At 38.7% G+C, this 19,192-nt stretch overlaps 1 protein-coding gene across 2 annotated transcripts in view; it reads left to right on the forward strand.

The window, feature by feature from the left end:
* The window catches only part of dnai4 (dynein axonemal intermediate chain 4), a 75,088-nt gene that overhangs the window by 8,475 nt on the left and 47,421 nt on the right, over positions 1 to 19,192 (forward strand). For both annotated transcript variants that reach the window (XM_039734887.1, XM_039734886.1), the window contains exons 3-5: positions 11,856 to 12,046; positions 14,037 to 14,149; positions 16,213 to 16,369. In XM_039734887.1, coding sequence (XP_039590821.1) covers positions 11,856 to 12,046; positions 14,037 to 14,149; positions 16,213 to 16,369 — 461 coding nt within the window. The remainder of the gene's footprint in view (positions 1 to 11,855; positions 12,047 to 14,036; positions 14,150 to 16,212; positions 16,370 to 19,192) is intronic.

Genomic DNA, 19,192 nt, shown 5'->3' on the forward strand with positions numbered 1-19,192 from the left:
TCATTTTTTTAAACTGCTGCTATAACCCCAATACTGAAAAAACCTGGTGCCAATCAGACTAATTTCAGTAATTTTCTTCCTATTTCTAATCTACCCTTCATTTCCAAAATTCTTGAAAAAACAGTGGCTATTCAACTTCATTCTCATTATTCTCAAAATAATCTGTATGAACAGTTCCAGTTTGGTTTTTGTCCCCTCCACAGTACAGAAACGGCTTTACTAATGACCTCCTTATGGCACCTGATTCTGGTTTAATTACTATTCTCATCCTCCTTGATCTGAGTGCAGCCTTTGACACTATTTGTCACACTACTTTTCTCAATAGATTATCTTCGACTGCCATTACCCACACTCCACTAGATTGGTTCAGATCCTACCTCTCGGGCCACACTCAATTCATACAGCTTAAAACTTTCACATCCCAACCCACCACTGTTACTTCAGGTGGGCTCTGTCTTGGGGCCCCTCCTTTTCATTATTTACCTCCTACCCATTGGCAATATCTTTCGTAAATATAACATTAGCTTCCACTGTTATGCTTAGGACACCTAGCTCTATCTCACTAGCAAACCTACTGCTTCTTTTCCACCCTCCTCACTTACTGATTGCTATGCAGAAATCAAATCCTGGATTTCTTCAAATTTTTCTTAAATAGTGACAAAACTGAGGTTCTCCTCATTGGTACAAAATCAACATTATCCAAAACTGATCATTTTTCATTTGTTATTGATAATTCCTCTGTCTGCCCTTCCCCCCAGGTTAAGAGTCTGGGTGTCATCCTTGACAGTACTTTATCCTTTCAGTCCCACATCAATAACATCTCCCGGTCTGTATATTTCCACTTGTGTAACATTAATCGTATTCGGCCCTCCCTTACCCCCCACACCACTGCTATCCTTGTTCATAGCCTTGTCACTTCTTGTCTAGATTATTGCAATTCCCTTTTCTTTGGTCTTTCTCACAAATCTCTTTATAAGCTTCAACTGGTCCAGAATTCAACTGCCCACGTCATTACTAGAACCCCCTCAATTCACCATATCACTCCCGTTTTGCAGCAGCTTCATTGGCTTCCAGTTCAGTTCTGAATTAAATTCAAAATTCTCCTACTAACTTAATAGGCTCTCCACAACCTCGCCCCTCTATATCTGTCTGACCTCCTCCATGTTGCCATTCCCTCCCGTACCCTTAGATCCTCTTCCTCCATCCACTTGACTGTCCCCTTTGTCTGTCTTACCACTATGGGGAGCAGAGCATTCAGTTGCTCTGCTCCCCAGCTTTGGAACTCACTACTACCTGAGCTTAGAAATATTGAATCATTTTCACTTTTCAAATCTAAACTTAAAACTCATTTGTTTATGACTGCTTATTCTCTTTGATTACAATTGCTCTGTCTAATTTTAACTTTTGTATTTTACTTTTGTTTATGGTGGCACAGTGGGTAGCACTGCTGCCTTGCAGTTAGGAGACCTGGGTTCGCTTTCTGGGTCCTCCCCGTGTGGAGTTTGCATGTTCTCCCAGTGTCTGCGTGGGTTTCCTCCGGGTGCTCCGGTTTCTGTATGCTCCCGCAGACCCCTGTGACCCTGTAGTTTAGGATATAGCGGGTTGGATAATGGATGGACTTTTGTTTATAATCTGTGTTTTGCCTATTGTTCGGTGTCCTTGAGTGTTTAGAAAGGCGCCTACAAATAAATAAAATGTATTATTATTATAATTCTTTGATTTCCCCACAAGATCAATAAACATAGTTAAATATAAAAACGTTTGGTGAGTTGAAGTTTATCTGGGCATTTTACAACATTGAGCCATCTTAGTCTGGGGTCGGGCAGAGGAAAACTCTCCACTCTTTATTCCCCTGGCTGCTTATTCGCTACTCTATATTTCAGCCAGCTAATTCTGACACTTTGTGCAACCTTTGTCAAGCTGCAGCTTTTCCTGGCCCAACTAGGCCTTAAGGACTGGCACACTTCCATATTTCATGAAAGAGTTTTATTGTGATGTTTAAAGCGCACAGTAAAGGGTTAAAACGTGTTAGGCCACCCCAGTTGAGACACTTTTCAGAAAGGACAAATGTCTTTGTTTAAACATCACAGTAAATCCCATTCATTAGGTATAGAAGTGTGCCAACTTTGACAGTCATTTTAGCCCAGGCGCCCACATTGGGCCCGAGCAAAGTTCAATTGAATCTTAACAAAGTCATCTGTCTTTTTACAGAAGTGTGACGATTGGGGTGGCCCAATACTTTTTAACGCTTTACAGTGCCTTTTAAACATAACAGTAAATCTCATTCATGAAATAATGAAGTGTGCCAAATTTGCCAGTCCTTTTGACCCAGGTACCCACGTTGGGCCAGGAAGAGCTCAACTGCAGCTTGACAAAATTTGGACAAAGTGTCAGAATTAGCTGGCTGGAATTGAATATGGAGCTGCGAATAAGTCACCAAGGGAATAAGTAGCTGCAAAAAATTAGCCAGGAGAACAAGGAGCTGTGAATAAGTAGCCATCTCAGCCTTGTCCATGGATCAGATTTTCTACTCATGGTAGATGGAAAAACAAAGAATCATGTGTACAGAAAGCTGAAACATCACCTGTCACCTCAAGCTCTGTATACAAGGCCTTCAGAAACTGTTCTGATCTTTTTACATTTTACACATTTTATTTTGCAGCCTGGTTCTGAAATCAATTCATTTAAAATCAATTTATTTTCCCTCATCAAGTCATACTCAATACAAATAATGACAGCATGAAAAAAAGGTTTTAGAAATTATTTAAGATTTATTAAAAAAAAACAAAAAAAAAACTGATAGCCCATTAACTCAAACATTCAGACCATGTACTTGGTACTTTGTTGAAGCACCTTTGTCAATGATTACAGCCTAGAGTCTCAATGTGTTTGACCCAACAAGCTTCATACACATAGATTTGAGAATTGTGTGCCATTCTTCTCTGCAGATCTTCTCAAGTTCTTTCAGGCTGGATGGAGACCTATCAGTGGATAGCTAAGTTTAGGTTTCTCCAGGAATGTTTAATTGGGTCCAAGTCTGGGCTCTGGCCAGGCCAATCAAGAAAATTCACAGTGTTGTCCCTAGGCTGCTCCTATGTTGTCTTTACATTGTGCTTATGGTCATTGTCCTGTTGCCCAGTCTGAGGTCCAGAGTGCTCTAGAGCAGGTTTTCATTAATGATACATCTGTACTTTGTCTCTTTCCACTTTCCCAAAACCCAGACAAGTCTCTCAATCCCTGCCACTGAAAAATAAACCCAGAGCATGATGCTGCCACCACAATGCTTCACCATTGGAATTCTGTTGTGCAGGGGATGAGTGCTGCCTTTTTTTCTCCAGACGTGATTAGAATTGAGGCCAGACAGTGCAATCTTGGTTTCTTGAGACCCAAAAATCTTGCTTCTCTTAGTCTAAAAGTCCTTTAGGTTCCTTTTTTCAAACTCCAAGTAGAAGTAATGTATTATGTGGCCGCTCAGCCATAAAGCCCAGATTAGTGTGGAGTGTTGCAGATATAGTTGTCCTTCCTGAAGTATCTCCGTTCTCCACAAAGGTTCTGTGGAGCTTAGCCAGAGTGGCCATGATGTTGTTACTCTTTTCTCTTGCCAAGAACCTTCTCCGACAATTGCTCAATTTGGCCAAGTGGCCAGCTCTAGGAAGAGTTGTGGTTGTTCCAGACTTAGCATATTTCAGAATTAGGGTAGCCACTCTGCTCTTGGGAACCCTCAATGCCGCAGAAATTATTTTTGTAGTCTTGCCACAATCCTGTCTCAAAGCTCTGCAGGCAATTCTTTCGAACCCCTGGTTTTGTGCGCTGGTGCACATTGTCAGCTCTTGTATAGAGAAGTGTGTGCCTTTCCTGATCTTGCACAATCAATTGACTTAAAAAGCACAGGTAGACTCTAAACAAGATGTAGAAACATCTCAATGATGATTAATAGAATGGTATGCACCTAAGACAAATTTCAAGTGTCATAGTAAAGGTTCTGAACACTTGTATCAATGTGATATTTCACTTTTTATTTTTAACACATTTGCCAAAATTTCTAAAATCCTGTTTTCCATTTGTAATTCTGAGGTGTTGAGTGTGGCTTGATGGAGGAAAATGAATGTAAACAATTTTAGCAAAAGGCCACAAAATAACAATGTGCATATGCAAAAGGGTCTGAATAAGTTCTGAAGGCATTAAGCTCTTTTTGTTTTACTCTCCTTGTTAAAAAGCAACTAAAGGGAAATATTTTGAGTAATGTGTTGAATAAAACCAATAAGCCAGCACTTTTTTGCCAAACTGAAAACTGTAATGTTTTATCTGTACATTGAATACAACCTGTCACTATGAGCTGCCATTCTTTATAGATAAAGAGCTTATGTTGGTGATCAACAGAAAAACATAGGCTCCACTATGCTATCTGGCAATTCCCATAGGCACCAGCTCATTTGATATCGTTCTATGAAGTTAACACTGTGCACCATTAGAGACCCTTTACATAGCAAACACAATTACAAACTTATGACCAGAATAAAAATCAGTGAGCAATGGACCATATAGTACTTTCAAGTGTATTTAACTTTAGTGATGCTGCGGGAAATCACGCAATAGAAGATATTACAATACAATACAATCAATTGTACTGTACAATAATATACAATTAAGTACATTAACTTAAGAAAAATAGAACAAACTTTATTTGTCCCCAGTGGAAAATCTGGCTTTTTACAGAAGCTCTATAAATACACAAAATAGATAGATTAATAAATAAATAAATATACACATGTACACACTGTGTTAAAAACACACACCAGAGTGACTAACAAAGGAAGAAAACGTTCAACAGGAAAAAATGAAAACTTCTGACTTGGCTGACCCAGTCACAGTGAGGCATTTTGCAGACATGTTGGCATAAATGACCCCCATCAGCGTTTCCTGACACACGTCTGCTGAATGATTCGTTGCTTGAAAGTCCTCAGTGTTAGTGTGTCAGAGCGGAGATGCGCAGAATTGTTTATAATGGCACTCAGTTTTGTTTTAATTCCCTTCTTTGCTACGACCTCCAGGTGTCCAGAGTGTGTCCTATAACTGAGCTTGACCTTTTTAATTAGCTTATTGATTCAGTGGACCTTTCTTAAAGTGATTTTTATCAGCCCAACACACCACAGCGTAGAAAATGTCATCAACCATCAGAGTGTTATAAAAGAGATCCTATACTATATAATATTTATTATGTACACAAATAAATATAGAGGAACATGAACAGACAATCAAGTGAACAATTTCAATAATATTTGATTTAAAAACTGAACACATTGGGTGTAATGAAGTAAACCAGCAGCATTGACAAACAGATTGGTACAGTGGTGGTGTAATGCTTCTTTGCACATCGACAGATCTGTTTTTGTTATGTGTGTGCGTACAGTATGTACCTTCATTTCTTTTTCTTCATAGTCCAGCATAAGCTGTGTTAGGACAAACAAGCTCTCAACTATCTTCACTTATAAATTGCTTTGAGTGCATGATTATGTGTGAGAATGTGAGTGCACTTGTATATATTCAAATTATATATCTCAAAAACTGTTTGTGAAAATCTTTTGCAAATCAGTAGGCATAATCCTGTGAGTTAACAGAACAGACTTCAAAAACATCCATTTCAAATGTCTTTGGGTATAGTTCAAGCAGTTTTTGAATGATGTTGAAATAACTTCTGGACCAATCACATAAGAGCATTAGAAATTTGACAAACAAGAGGAGACCATTCAGTCCATCAAGCCCATTTGTTAACGAACAGCTAGACTATCCCAATATCTCATCTGGACCTTTCTTAACACAGTAACACAATAGGCCTGTTTCTATGAAACAGAGAGGTGGATTTATTTGAAAGTTATTGTTGTACATTTTGTACATGTTGTACTTTTCTAGCCATTTTGTACATTGTAGACTCAGAATCTGAACATAAATAATTATGTAGCAAATTTTAGACCCCATCACCAAACCTGTGTTCACTTGGAAATAATGAAATGTAAACTGTGTGTGTTGAAATAAGAATGCACATTTGGCCATCTATAGGCAGAGTCTGACAAACATTAAGCATAGAGAATGGTGCATTAAAATTATTTTTAATTTTTTAAAATTTTTTGTACATTTTATTTCATTGCAGGGTTGTCATAGGTGGGTTGATTGGGGAAGTAAGAGTCTATGCCCGGCTGGTGTCCTGCCCGGGGTTTGTTTCCTGCCTTGCACCCTGTGTTGGCTGGGATCGGCTTCAGCAGACCCCCGTGACCCTGTAGTTAGGATATAGCGGGTTGGATAATGGAAGGATGGAGCATCAGGCATAAGACTGTGAGCACGACCAGAGAGGAGAGAGTTGAATGATTTCAGTTTAAGATAATAGAGATTAAGGAGCTACAGAGTAGATGACAAAATTGTAAAATTATTAAGAGTATTAGTAGAGTGAATGTCAGCTGTTACTTTTTAAAAGAGTTTTTCAAGAATACAGGCTCAAATGGAAATTGGTTCATGGTAAATTTTGTACAAACAATAGAAAGTTTATCTTTGCCCAATGAATCGTAGATATATGGAAAAAGTTACCAAGTGTTGTAAAAGACAGTGTTGTGCACATATTCGACAACAACAACATTTGCTTCTATAGCACATTTTCATACTCTAGATGAAGCTCAAAGTGCTTTATATGATGTTAAAGCACTAGGGTGTTGTACCATATTTGCCATTATGAATGCAGTGAAAAGTCAAGCAAAATGACACCTTTTATTGGCTAACTAAAACGATTACAATATGCAAGCTTTTGAGGCAACTCAGGCCTCTTCTTCAGACAAGATGTAATCCTTACATCTGATTAAAAGTGGATAAGAATAATAATGAACAAATAACATAACAAAAAATAAACAATACACACTTACATAAGGTAGATATATGATTAACAGAGAAACAGTCTTTATGTATCGAATTGATTTTAAGTCTCTAAGGATGAGTCCAATGATAAGGTCAGATAGATAGATAGGTATTGTTTATTTGTTCCCAAGGGGAAATTGGAACTTTACAGATGCTGGAGAGAGAGAGAAAGAGAAATATATAAATAATAAAAACAAACAACAATGCCCTAAACACAAATAAGAACTTCTGGCTTGGATACCCAAAAAAGGCTGCAATCAATAACAGGGCTATAGGTGGCAGTAAGATGGTCAGACCTGTCTAGATGGCCAGGGAGAACAGAAACATATTTTTCACTGACAAGATTGAAGCTCAGCTAGGCCCTCAGCAATTGTGAGTTTTTCATGACGCTGTACAACATATTGTGCATTCTGATATCCCTCCTTTTAGATCACTGTTGTACTATTTAATTTTCTGGTCATCCCTCTTTTTTGTGAAGGTAGTCTGTTATCCAGAGAGCTCACCATTGGCTTGTTGTGATCCCCTGACACTTTCATGTCATTTTTGCATTTTGGTATGAGGCATTTACTGTGTTTTATGCAAATGTATTCCTCCCCTAACAGAGTTACTTGAAATGCTGTGTTCTTTAGGGTGTGTTTTGCTTTTTTTATTTGAAGCCTTATTGGTTCATTATGGCACCTCCCAAAACAAAGACAGAACTTCTCATTGGAACATCTTCATTAATTTATAGAACTCTTAAAAGAAATACTGTACATTTTTTGGGAATTTGTCATTTTAATTGTTAATTCATATTGTGACCACTGGGGGGTGCTTGGCATACCAAAATACAAGACAAATAATGTAAGCACATTGTTTTTTAGCCAGATGCCTGTATCTGTTCTGTTTCCCTAATTATAAGAGAGTGGCTTTTTAATGTAAATATCTAGCCTGAAAGAGCCTCAAAAGCAGAGCTCTAGCCCTTCTTTTGACCATTTTTTTCTTTTCAATCCCATTTTTTTTCATGTCACATGTTTAAAAGAGATTGTCCTTTCTCTTTCAAATTTGAGCCCTACAGGCTAACCCTGGGTATCTGGAAAACATCTGGACCTTATGAGACACATTTCCATTCCTTCCTACATATGGTTCTCACCTGAAAAATGAGGCATTTAGAATTCTTCATCCCACTTCCAGACTCCAAGATTGTTTTTTATGAAAAAATAGGTCCAAACTGTACAAGTATTATATTTAATTCAGAAGATTGTATTTTCCTCTGAGGTTTATTTTAAATTAAAAATGAGTTGTTGAAACAAAATGAAAAGGGGAAAGCCCACTGAGTACTTTAAAAAGTCTGAATTAGTGCAATCCGCCCTCATTCTGGGTTTATCATAAGAAATGTAATAGTTTACTTTATGAGGTAGAAGTACATAATAAAAAACAATACGTAGTTATGTCAAATATATCACACATTAATATGTATGGACGGCACGGTGGCACAGTGGGTAGCACTGGTGCCTCACAGTTAGGAGATCTGGGTTCGCTTCCCAGGTCCTCCCTGTGTGTAGTTTGCATGTTCTCCCCGTGTCTGCATAGGTTTTCTCCGGGTGCTCCGGTTTCCTCCCATAGTCCAAAGACATGCAGGTTAGCTGAATTGGCGATCCTAAATTGTTCTTGGTGTGTGTGTGCCCTGTGGTGGGCTGGGGTTTGTTTCCTGCCTTGCGCCCTGTGTTGGCTGGGATTGGCTCCAGCAGACCCCCGTGACCCTGTAGTTAGGATGTAGCAGGTTGGATAATGTATGGATAGATGGATTAATATGTATGCTTCAATGTAAATGTTTAAAGTCTAAATATTCTTGATTTTAATTGAAAAAATCAAAACTAACATCACTTTTATAATCACTGACCTTGAAATAGTCTCGAGAAATGAAAATTTGTGAATTTTAACTTTGTGGGAGTGGCTCTTAGAGGGCTAAGACCACTGGTAAAGAATTAAGTATCAAAAATATGATCATATTTGTGATCTGCAACCTCGAAATAGCTTAAATCATTCCACATGCCAACTTTCCCAATGCTCATTTTTTCAAAGTTTTGTGAAAAGGAGTAGCTTTGACTTCTTGTGTACCATTAGAGGGTGAACCCCTAGGGTCAGTAGATGTGCATTGCACAACTTCAAGTGTTTCTGATAATTTGTACTGAAGACACCTATTGGTTTATTATTTATCGTAAGGGTGTTACTTTCATAAACTATGGTTCAAGAATGGTATAAAAATGAGGGGTTTTTTAGGTCCAGATGGCGAAATATAGGGAGGAACCCCAAAAAGCTCACTGTCTAGCACAATCGGACATCGGAATGAATCTAACGGCATATCTTATGTAGGCACCCCTCTATGAAAAAAGAAGACCCCACAATTGTCTCCGAAATAACTTGAAACTGACAAAAGTAATTGTCACCCGTCATTGTTTATTCTATATTTAATAAAAATCAGACTTTGCTTTCATGTTTTTAATTCAACACAATATTTTAGATAACAAATGAAAATGGGATGGGCAAAAATGGTGGGACCCTTAACCTAATATTTTGTTGCACAATCTTTGGAGGCCATCACTGCAAACCAACAATTCCTGGAGCTCTCAGTGAGACGTCTGTGCCAGTCCACAGGTCACTTGGCCCACTCTAGTTGTGTCAGGTTTGAAGGGGGTCTTGTCCAGACTCTATGCTTCAGTTCTTTCCATAGATGTTCAATAGGGTTCATATCAGGGATCATAGAAGGCCACTTCAGAATAGTCCAGTTTTTTTCTTGGCCATTCTTGGGTGCTTTTAGCTGTGTGTTTTGGCTCATTATCCTGTTGGAGGATCCATGACTTGTGACTGAGACAGAGCTTTTGGACACTGGGCAATATGTGTCACTCCAGAATGTCTTGATAGTCTTACGATTTCATTGTTCCCTGCACAAACTCAAGGCAACCTGTGCCAGACACAGCAAAGCAGCCCTAAAACATAACCTCAATGTTTCACAGTTGCTATGGTGTTCTTTTCTTTGAAAGCTTCATTTTTTCATCTGTGGACACAGAGCTGATGTGGCTTGACAGAAAGTTCCAATTGTGTCTCATCTGTCTAAAGGACATTATTCCAGAAGCATTGCAGCTTATCAATATGCATTTTAGCAAATCTCAGTCTGGCTTTTTTTATTTTTTTCTTTAAACAGTGGGGCCCTCCTGGGTCTTCTTCCATTGAGCCCAATGTCGCTCAAAAAGCAATCGAGGTGTGACACTGATGGACCTTGACCTTGGAGTTCAGCTTGTATATCTTTGGAAGTTGTCCTTTTGTCTGTCATTCTCACTCTCCTTCTGTCCTTTCTGGGGTCGCTTTTTCTCTTGTGCCCACATCCTGGAAAGTTGGCTACAGTCTCATGGACCTTAAATTTCTTCATAATATTTGCATCTGTTGTCACAGGAACATCAAGCCGCTTGGAGGTGGTCTTCTACCCTTTGCCTTTCACATGCTTGTGTATAATTGTCTTTCTAATATACTTAAGACAAGTCTCTACTTTGCTTTTCCTGGTCAGTGTTCAGTGTGGGACACACAATACTATCAAACCTTTCTCCATTTAAGTGGGTCGAATGACTGATTTCACAACTGGAGATGTGAAATACTAATGAAAGAAAAGAGTGAGTTTAAAAAATTTACTTGAATCTAATTACTGATTATTGATCTCTTCTAGAAGTCCAAAGAAATGTGTCTGGATAATTTTAGAATATCTTTGTAGAATAAGCAACACTTGATCTCTTGTCACACTTGCTTTACTTTACTTGATGACATATCAAAGGCACGCAGGCATACACTGGGGATTGTGGTTTTTCATTTAATTACTTTTCACAAGGCAGATAGCACTTTTTCAATGAGCTGTAAGGATGCCAACAAATTTGTCCACCTGAGTTATATACAATAAATTAAGCTGCTGTTGACAAAATTCCACACTGCAGGAACCCCGGATTACAATTTAAAACACTCAACGAATAAACTACTAATACACAAAAAACAATTATAGTAAAGAATTAAAATGGAAAAATGTCATTCAAATGTCCATAGTATAATTATTGTTTTCTTAATGTCTGTTATGGTGAGGGGTTTGCCGAGCCATACCTCAAATCCAGGTAAATATCTGGCACCCACCGTCTCTTCACGCAGACATGTCAGGCCCTCTCCCAAATTCACCGTAAAAGGAAAAGGATTCTCTATGTTAACAATTCCTCTTGCCTTCCATAAAAATGAACCCGGGTCTACCTGATGTCTTTTGTGTAGTTTTGTGTAGTGGCTTTCTCTCTGGCACTGCCTTTCTATTTTTTCCCTGCTTCTGCACTTTCCCCCTTTTAGATATGGACTCCCTCTCCCCTTTTAGCTTTTAGTGGCCCTTCAAGCCTGGTGCACCTTCCCAGGTAGTCCATAGACTTCCAGTACCAATTCAGGCATTTTACTATTTACAGCAATGATGAAAAGCTACCACCAGACACTGGCACTAAGCACATGTGACCACTGTTACAAGAAATTATTCTGAGCACAATAGCGACTGTTTTGGACTGCTGCCAATTGGGGTACTCTAGCAGGGCTAATTATTAGAATGCTTTCTTATGAACTTGATTATTTAATGGCAGGAACACAATAGTTCTGCTGCATTAGCGGTAAAGTAGGCAACATTTCCTTTTGGAGGCTAAGCTCATATTATGACACATTGGCACACACCTACCTTCGTTCCCACCAGCTAGTTTTACTAAGTGGAAATCTGAGTAATGAGCACTGTCGCAGTTGAGTGCAACACCATGTTGTTTAGATTTTTTAAGGTTGCTTCAAAGCTTAAAAATTTTGAATTGCAAAAATCTTCTAACTCCATTTAACACAAAATTGAAAACAGTTGAGGCAGTTTTTTCAATGCCTCATTTTTTTTCAACCAAGCTGATTATTGTCATCTTATTTATTTGCAGGTGTTGGATGAACAAGGAAATGATGTTACCCCCCTTCCATTATTTCATCCTGACCCCAATGCTCCACCACCCAAACAGAGTAACTTCTTTGCTTCTCAGGATGCCTCCATGATTACTGCCCCAGACTTTCTGTCTACGATTTCAATGTACCAAACTGGAATGAATACAAGCTTTGCAGGACCATTTACAAGGTATTGTGAAAATAATGAAAAATGACGATGTGTTTTTGTATGTCTTTTTATGAGGGTGGAGCCGACTATACTTCTTTAGAAGGCTGGTGTCCTTCAACATCTGCAATAAGATGCTGCAGATGTTCTATCAGACGGTTCTGGCGAGCACCCTCTTCTACGCGGTGGTGTGCTGGGGAGGCAGCATAAAGAAGAGGGATGCCTCACGCCTGGACAAACTGGTGAGGAAGGCAGGCTCTATTGTAGACACTTAGCTGGACAGTTTGACATCAAGGCTCCTGTCAATAATGGAAAATCCACTGCATCCACTGAACAGGATCATCTCCAGACAGAGGAGCAGCTTCAGCGACAGGTCCTGCAGTTGATCGAACTTCAGATCTAGGAGGAACAAGGCAGATTTTGTTCTGGTCACGGAACACTGGAACCAGTTTTTATGCTCAAAACAGTTTTAGAGGGTTCATGGGAGTTTACCTAACCAGTCTACATGTGTTTTGGTGGACTTGGAAAAGGCATACAGCCACAGTCTGTAGTGTCTACTGTTAGGGGTGATTCAGGAATATGGGATATCTAGCCTGCTGTTTTGGGCTGTTCAGTCTCTGTACATCTGTAGTGAAAGCTTGGTTGGCATTGCCGACAGTAAGTCGGACTCGTGCACAGTGGGTGTGGGACTGCCCTTTGTCACTGATTCTCTTCATAATTTTTATGGACAGAATTTCTAGGTCCAGTCAGGGAGTTTAGGACGTGCAGTTTGTTGGCGCCAGGATCACATCTCTTATTTTTGCAAATGATGTGGTCCTGCTGGCTTCATTGGTCTGTGACCTTAGTTGTGTGCTTGGGTTATTGGTAGCCTGGTGTGAAGCAGCTAAGGTAACGATCAGCACCTCCAAGTCTGAGATCAAGGGTTTCAGCTGGAAATAGTTAGAGTGTACTTTCCAGGTTTGGGATGAGGTGCTGCCTGAAGTGGAGCAGTTCAAGTATCTCAGTGTATTATTCATGAGTGAGAGAAGAAGAGAGTGGCAGATTAACAGGCAGATCAAAGCAGAGTCCGTAGTCGTGTAAATGTTGCACCAGTCAGTCATGGTGAAGGGAGAGCTGAGGCAAAAGGGAAAGTTCAACATCCTTGACCTCACGTATGGACGACACAAGCTTTGGGTAGCGACCAAAACAACTGGATTGTGGATACAAGCAACAAAATGAGCTCCCATGACAGAGCGTCTGGGCTCAGCCTTGGAAACAGGGTGAGGAAGGTAGACATTGAGGAGGAGCCCAAAGTAGTGCCGCTACTCCTCCATATCAAAAGGAGCCAGTCGATTTGGTTTGGACATCTAAATAGGATGCCTCTCTTTGGATGTATTTCATGCATGTCCAACTGAGAGTAGATCTTGGGGCAGACTTGGGATATGATAAAGATATCATATCTCTTAGCTGGTCTGGAAATGCCTCAGTATCCCCTTGGAGGAGGTGGTAGAGAAAAGGATCATCTGGGCATCTTTGCTTGTACTCTGCCTCTGTGTCTCACACCTGGATAAGCTGCAGAATATGGATGGATCGATGCTACCCAGAGCTACAAATATTACAGTAACTTGACTGGGATTAATTTGGTCAGTTCCTTTAGTTTGAGTTTCCATGTACATGATAGTCCAGGATATTTGCAGTGGTACCTTGATTCTTGATCTCATGGCCTAAAATAAGAATCATCTAAGATTCTTGAAGGAAAGATGAACAACCGTTATCCAGTAGTGAGAAGACAAGGTATTAGAAGTATAAGATTACAGCAGAGGTATGATAAAGGACAGTGTTAGAGACAAAAGGAAAGTCTGGCTGTTTGCTACAGTTCAGCATAATTCCAGACTTTGATTTGCCTGACTAAGAGGCCAGTTACTTTCCAAAAAAATCCAGTTTTGATGGGTTTTGGAGAAATTGCATTAGTTTTGATGTCTAATGTCTGAAATTAAAAAATACATTTTCAGAGATTTTTGCATTGCATCTTCAGGTCTATTATTGGAAGCAGTACCGTTTCTAAATCAAGCCGATCCACAGTGGAATCAATGAATGAGGAAATTGAAGAACCAGGAACAAAACGTGTTATTTCCCTAAGTCTTTCAGGTAACTTCTGGCTTCATTCTATACTACTGTTGTTTATGTGCAGCTCGACAAGCAGATTCCATTTAGTACACAATTAGAAGAGCACATTCATCTCAAGAAAATGTTTTCTCTGAAGACCTGTCCTAAAACGGCCCTACCATTGCAAATAAGTTCCTCATGATAAACAATAAAAGTACAATAGTACGAGACTATAAATCTAATATCTCTACCGCTACTTCTTATGGAATTTGAATTCTCCTCAGTCAACTTTCAGATAACAAACTATTCTTTGTTTCATCACTTATTGATTTATTTCCTTAAACTGTTGTGTCCGAGGTCGACACTTATATTAGGTGACAATATATAAAAAATAACAACAACAAAAGAAAATATACAGGGTCACTCAAGAACTAACACCCCGACCCACCACCTATATTTTTCAGTCTTAGTGTCAGCTGGTATTTAAACCTTTACAAAATCTTGAGTTTAACAAACAAATGAATCCCAAAAGCTACACACATTATGGCTCACCAGTTTGTTCCCACCCCAGGGTATATAGTTCTAGTCTTCTCTCCAAATGAAAGCAGTTCTCCATAGGAAACGTCAGACAACTTGCATGACCTTTTGGATCCACTTGTGAGTTAAGCTCAAGATTTTGTAAAGGATTTTAAATACCAGCTGGTACTGAGACTGAAAAATATAGGTGGTGGGGCAGAGTGTTACTTCTTGAATGACTCTTGTTAATATATGTAACAGACAATAAGTCAATTAATTAATCAATATATAAATCTTGTATATTGTGTAGAAATTACACAAAGAACTTACAGCATCCGTATTTAGTTTGGGGCGTTGGGAGGAAACATTGCTTTGCCTGATAGAAGTGGACAGAAAACACCCCTAGAGGTGCTTCTTAATACACCATGGTGGAATGAGCCTGTTGCTAAAAGTACTATAAGAGAGTGCCTCCTGGAGGGGATTAAAAATGGAAAAAAATCGTTTCATGCCTGTTTTTATATTGTTCCTAATTTTGTAGTACCTTGAACCGAACTATATTTACAAAGGTAGAAAATATGTTTTGTTTTGTTACAAACAGAAATACAAAGTACACTGCCATATTACTTGTAATATAGTCGCAGACCTGAGTAAAATAATTGTAAAAATGTAACAATGAATTATTATATGTGTTTTATGTTTAAACTTTAAACTTTGTGCATTTACAATTAAAACCTACTCTTTCCAGTGGTAAAATTGTTTTTATGGTAGACTACGTAATACATTAGCAATATGCATTTGAAATATAGGCATGAAATAGAAAAAAATTATTATTAATGCCATACATTGTTACTAAAGGACTTGGACAGCATACAGGCTTGAACAGATTTGTGGCAGATGAAATTTAATGTCAGTAAATGTAAAGTATTACACATAGGAAGTAAAATTGTGAGGTTTGAATACACAATGGGGTTGTGAAAATCAAAAGTACACATTATGAGAATAAGTTAGGAAATGCTATCTACATCAGACAGTATACAGATGTGATCAAGAAAGCTAAAAGGATGTTAAGTTAGGTAGCATCCTGATGTGTAGACTAAAAGTCAAGGGAAGTTATACACTAGTGAGGCAGCACCTGCACAGCAACACTAGAGAAGGTCCAGAGGAGAGTGACCAGGCTGAGATGCCTGAGCTATGAGGAGTGATTGAAGGAGTTTTTAGTTTAATTAGAACCTTTTTAGTTAAAGCAAACAGAGATTAAGAGGTGACATGATTGAAGTGTTTAAAATTAAAAAGGGAATTAGTGCATTGGATCACAATTGTTTCTTTAAAATGAGTTAAACAAGAATGCGGGGACACAGTTGGAAACTTATTAAGGGCAGATTTCATACACTACACCACTGTGTCACCATGTCCACATCTCAGTTTTAAAATATCAAGACTTGTATGTAGTCACAAAAATAAACTAGCCAAAACTATGTATACAGGTACAATAAATGTTACTTGGTAATTTTCTCTCATGTTTTCTGGATAAAAAAACAGTAGTTTTATCAATTCTTGTGTCACTAATGGTTTGTGAATTGTGTTTCTAGATGTTCAAATCAGACGAGAAGAAGTAAAAGACATCGTTACAGAGGACATGCTGGACAAGACTGTTGATGTTTATTTAACTGAAACTGAAACTCTCTGGATCTTAGACATGCCAGCTACCATGATATCCACTGACGCAGAGGAAGCTGAAACCGTTAAGTAAGCCTTTTGGGTGTTTATGGTTTTTTTCTCTTTTCAAATTGCTACTAAAAAGGCAAGATTGGTGCAATAGCTTATGTTTACCATTTGAATAATAGTGAATAAGAATCCACAGTTATAAAAACATTGCAACTATAGCCAGTGCAGAATACAACATTTTATTGAATTTTAGTTACAGTCACTATGTACAGTTAAGATGTTGCTGAAGGTTAGCACTGCACTGTTGTCAGCTCACAGAATCTGGGCTTTGAGGGCCCCTGTGTGGAGTGTTCATGTTCTCCATGTGTTTATGTGAGCCTCCTTCGGATTTTCATTTTCCTTTCACACATGCTATTTATATTCAGAGATACTTAATATTGGTTATTTTCTTTTCAGAATGTTCATTATCAATTTCTTATTTGGGATCCTGAGGTCAGATGAGTTTTTACAGTGCCGTCATAATGTTTGGAATAAAGACACATTTTTCCTTGATTTCAACCCCCCTTCTGCTCCACAATTTAAAATCGCAAATCAAACAACTCAGACGTGATTAAAGGGCACCTTGCAGGCTTTCATTTAGGGGTATTTACATATGTTTCGGTAACACCATGTCGAAATTACAACACTTTGCCTACATGGTCCCCCCACTTCAGGGCATGTTTGGGACACAGCAATGGCAGGTCTATTAAAACAGTCATATTTAGTTCTTTGCTGGAAGTCTGCTGCAATTCATAGACATCACCAGGTGCTGAGGATCTTCTCTGGTTATGCTCTGCCAAGCTTCTAATACAGCCATGTACAGCTCCTACTTTTTTCAGGTTGTTGTCGCCTTAGGTTTTTTTCTTCAGCATATGGTAGGCCTGCTCAGTTGGATTGAAATCAGGTGATTGGCATGGCCATTCAAGAAATTTCTATTTTTTTACCTTTGAAAAATTTCTGTGTTGCCTTAGCAGTATGTTTGGATCATTATCTTGTTGTGGGATGAATTGCCAGATTGAGATTGGAGGCATTGACTGGAACATGAGCAGGTGTTTATATACACCTCAGAATTCATCAGCAGTAGCAGCATTAGTGAGGATTAGTGTGCAAGTACCTGTGGCAGCCACACGTGTCCAAGCATGAATGTAATACATTTTACTCCAATCTATACCCCGTCATATAAGCAAAACAGCCACCGTTGCGCAGTGTCTGAGGGTTCGCCTCAGGCACTGATGCCCAAGGTTCAATCCCCATGTACACCTGAAGAGCCCCAAATAAAGTGAAACATATGTCGTGTAGTCTTTGCGTTATTTGCCAGATACTGTATCACATATCTATGAGTGGCTTCTCGCAACTGAGAGGATGTGGCAGATATTTGCCAACTGGCCAACCAACCACAAGCGTTACCTGGCAGGTAACCACCTAAATAGTCAGATTGCGATTCAGAACTAGGAATGTAATATATGTGTATATACAGTATATATAGTTATATATATATGTGTGTGTGTGTTTATGTATATGAAACACCAGGCAGGAGGAAGCTTGTTCATGTACCCCATTCCAGCAGTCTATTAAGGGAATGTTCCCTGAGCAAAGGTGTCAAAGAGAGGTCACAGAGCAAAGATATAGTCCGATATTTATAAATAATTGAATTTATATAACAGTGCTGAATTAATGCTTGCACAACACCTGGCATTTATTCTGATTGATTTGTTAGCTTACACACCTCTTATACACCTAAATAAAAGTCTCTTTCTGCTACATTCTTTGTACTTCTTAATATCTCTTTCTTTAAGTTCAGCTCTTATCCTTTTATGGAATTTCTGTGCACGTGACAACTGTAAAGTCTTACTGTGTATATGACATCAGCCAGTTTCTTAAACCACCAACAAGAACATTCCTATCTTTTTACTTAAACATTTCAGCAGTCTGTTCATGCTATTTCTGAGACTGATCTTCTTATATCATACGCTACCGTAGCTGTTTGTCTGTCCAGGATTTTAAATCACCCATAGCTCGCAAACCGTTTCACCTATTGACTTGAAATTTGGTACACATATACAACGTGATATCTGCTATCCAACTGCTGCACTTTCGGGGTGGTAGCTTTTATTACTCTTTTTATTTTTATTTTATTTTATTGTAGAATCAACTCTCGGCAGCGTGCCGTACGGCCGCCATTCTCATTCCCTACCACTTTCGCTGTCACTTCCCTTACCTCTTCATATCTTTAATCATTCTTGAGGCAGATTGAAGACTTAAGTGCCAGCTTAAGTGAAAAATTAAAGAAAACGTACTAAGTAATTTCAACACAAAAACTAACAATCAGTTTTAACGTGAAAAGATGCAGACGAAAGAAGAGAAGCGGCAGACCGCTAGGGTGGAGAGAAGCAGAGCTGCTCAGAAAGCAGCAAGTGCATCAACCTCTGAGCAAATGAATGCTAAACATACAGGGAAAGAGGATGAAAACTAGGAATGCTCAAGTCAAGTTTTTTCACTGCATGTTAACGTGCAGTACGCCATTACTGGTACTATATATTTCTTTTAAACTAGGGGGCTTCACTCGCCCACCCCCGGGTTTGGTTAACCGGATATACAGTTTTAAGAGATTGTTATTTTCATGGGAATTGTTACATATGCATTATTTTTCCTTTTACTTTAAACCTTTAGTAAAAACAATATTTGGAATTAACTTTTCTTCAAGATCGCATTAAATTTTGATTCCGTGTTTGGACTTGGATCATGACAACACAATGTATAAACTGCCTGTGAGGGATTATCGTTTCTTTGTCTCTAATAAATAAAATGACTTTTTCTAATGGTTGTCAATGCTCTTTCTTCTTTATTAGTCGTTGACGTGTCATC

Source organism: Polypterus senegalus, chromosome 14 (genome assembly GCF_016835505.1).
Source record: "Polypterus senegalus isolate Bchr_013 chromosome 14, ASM1683550v1, whole genome shotgun sequence".
Lineage (NCBI taxonomy): Eukaryota > Metazoa > Chordata > Cladistia > Polypteriformes > Polypteridae > Polypterus > Polypterus senegalus.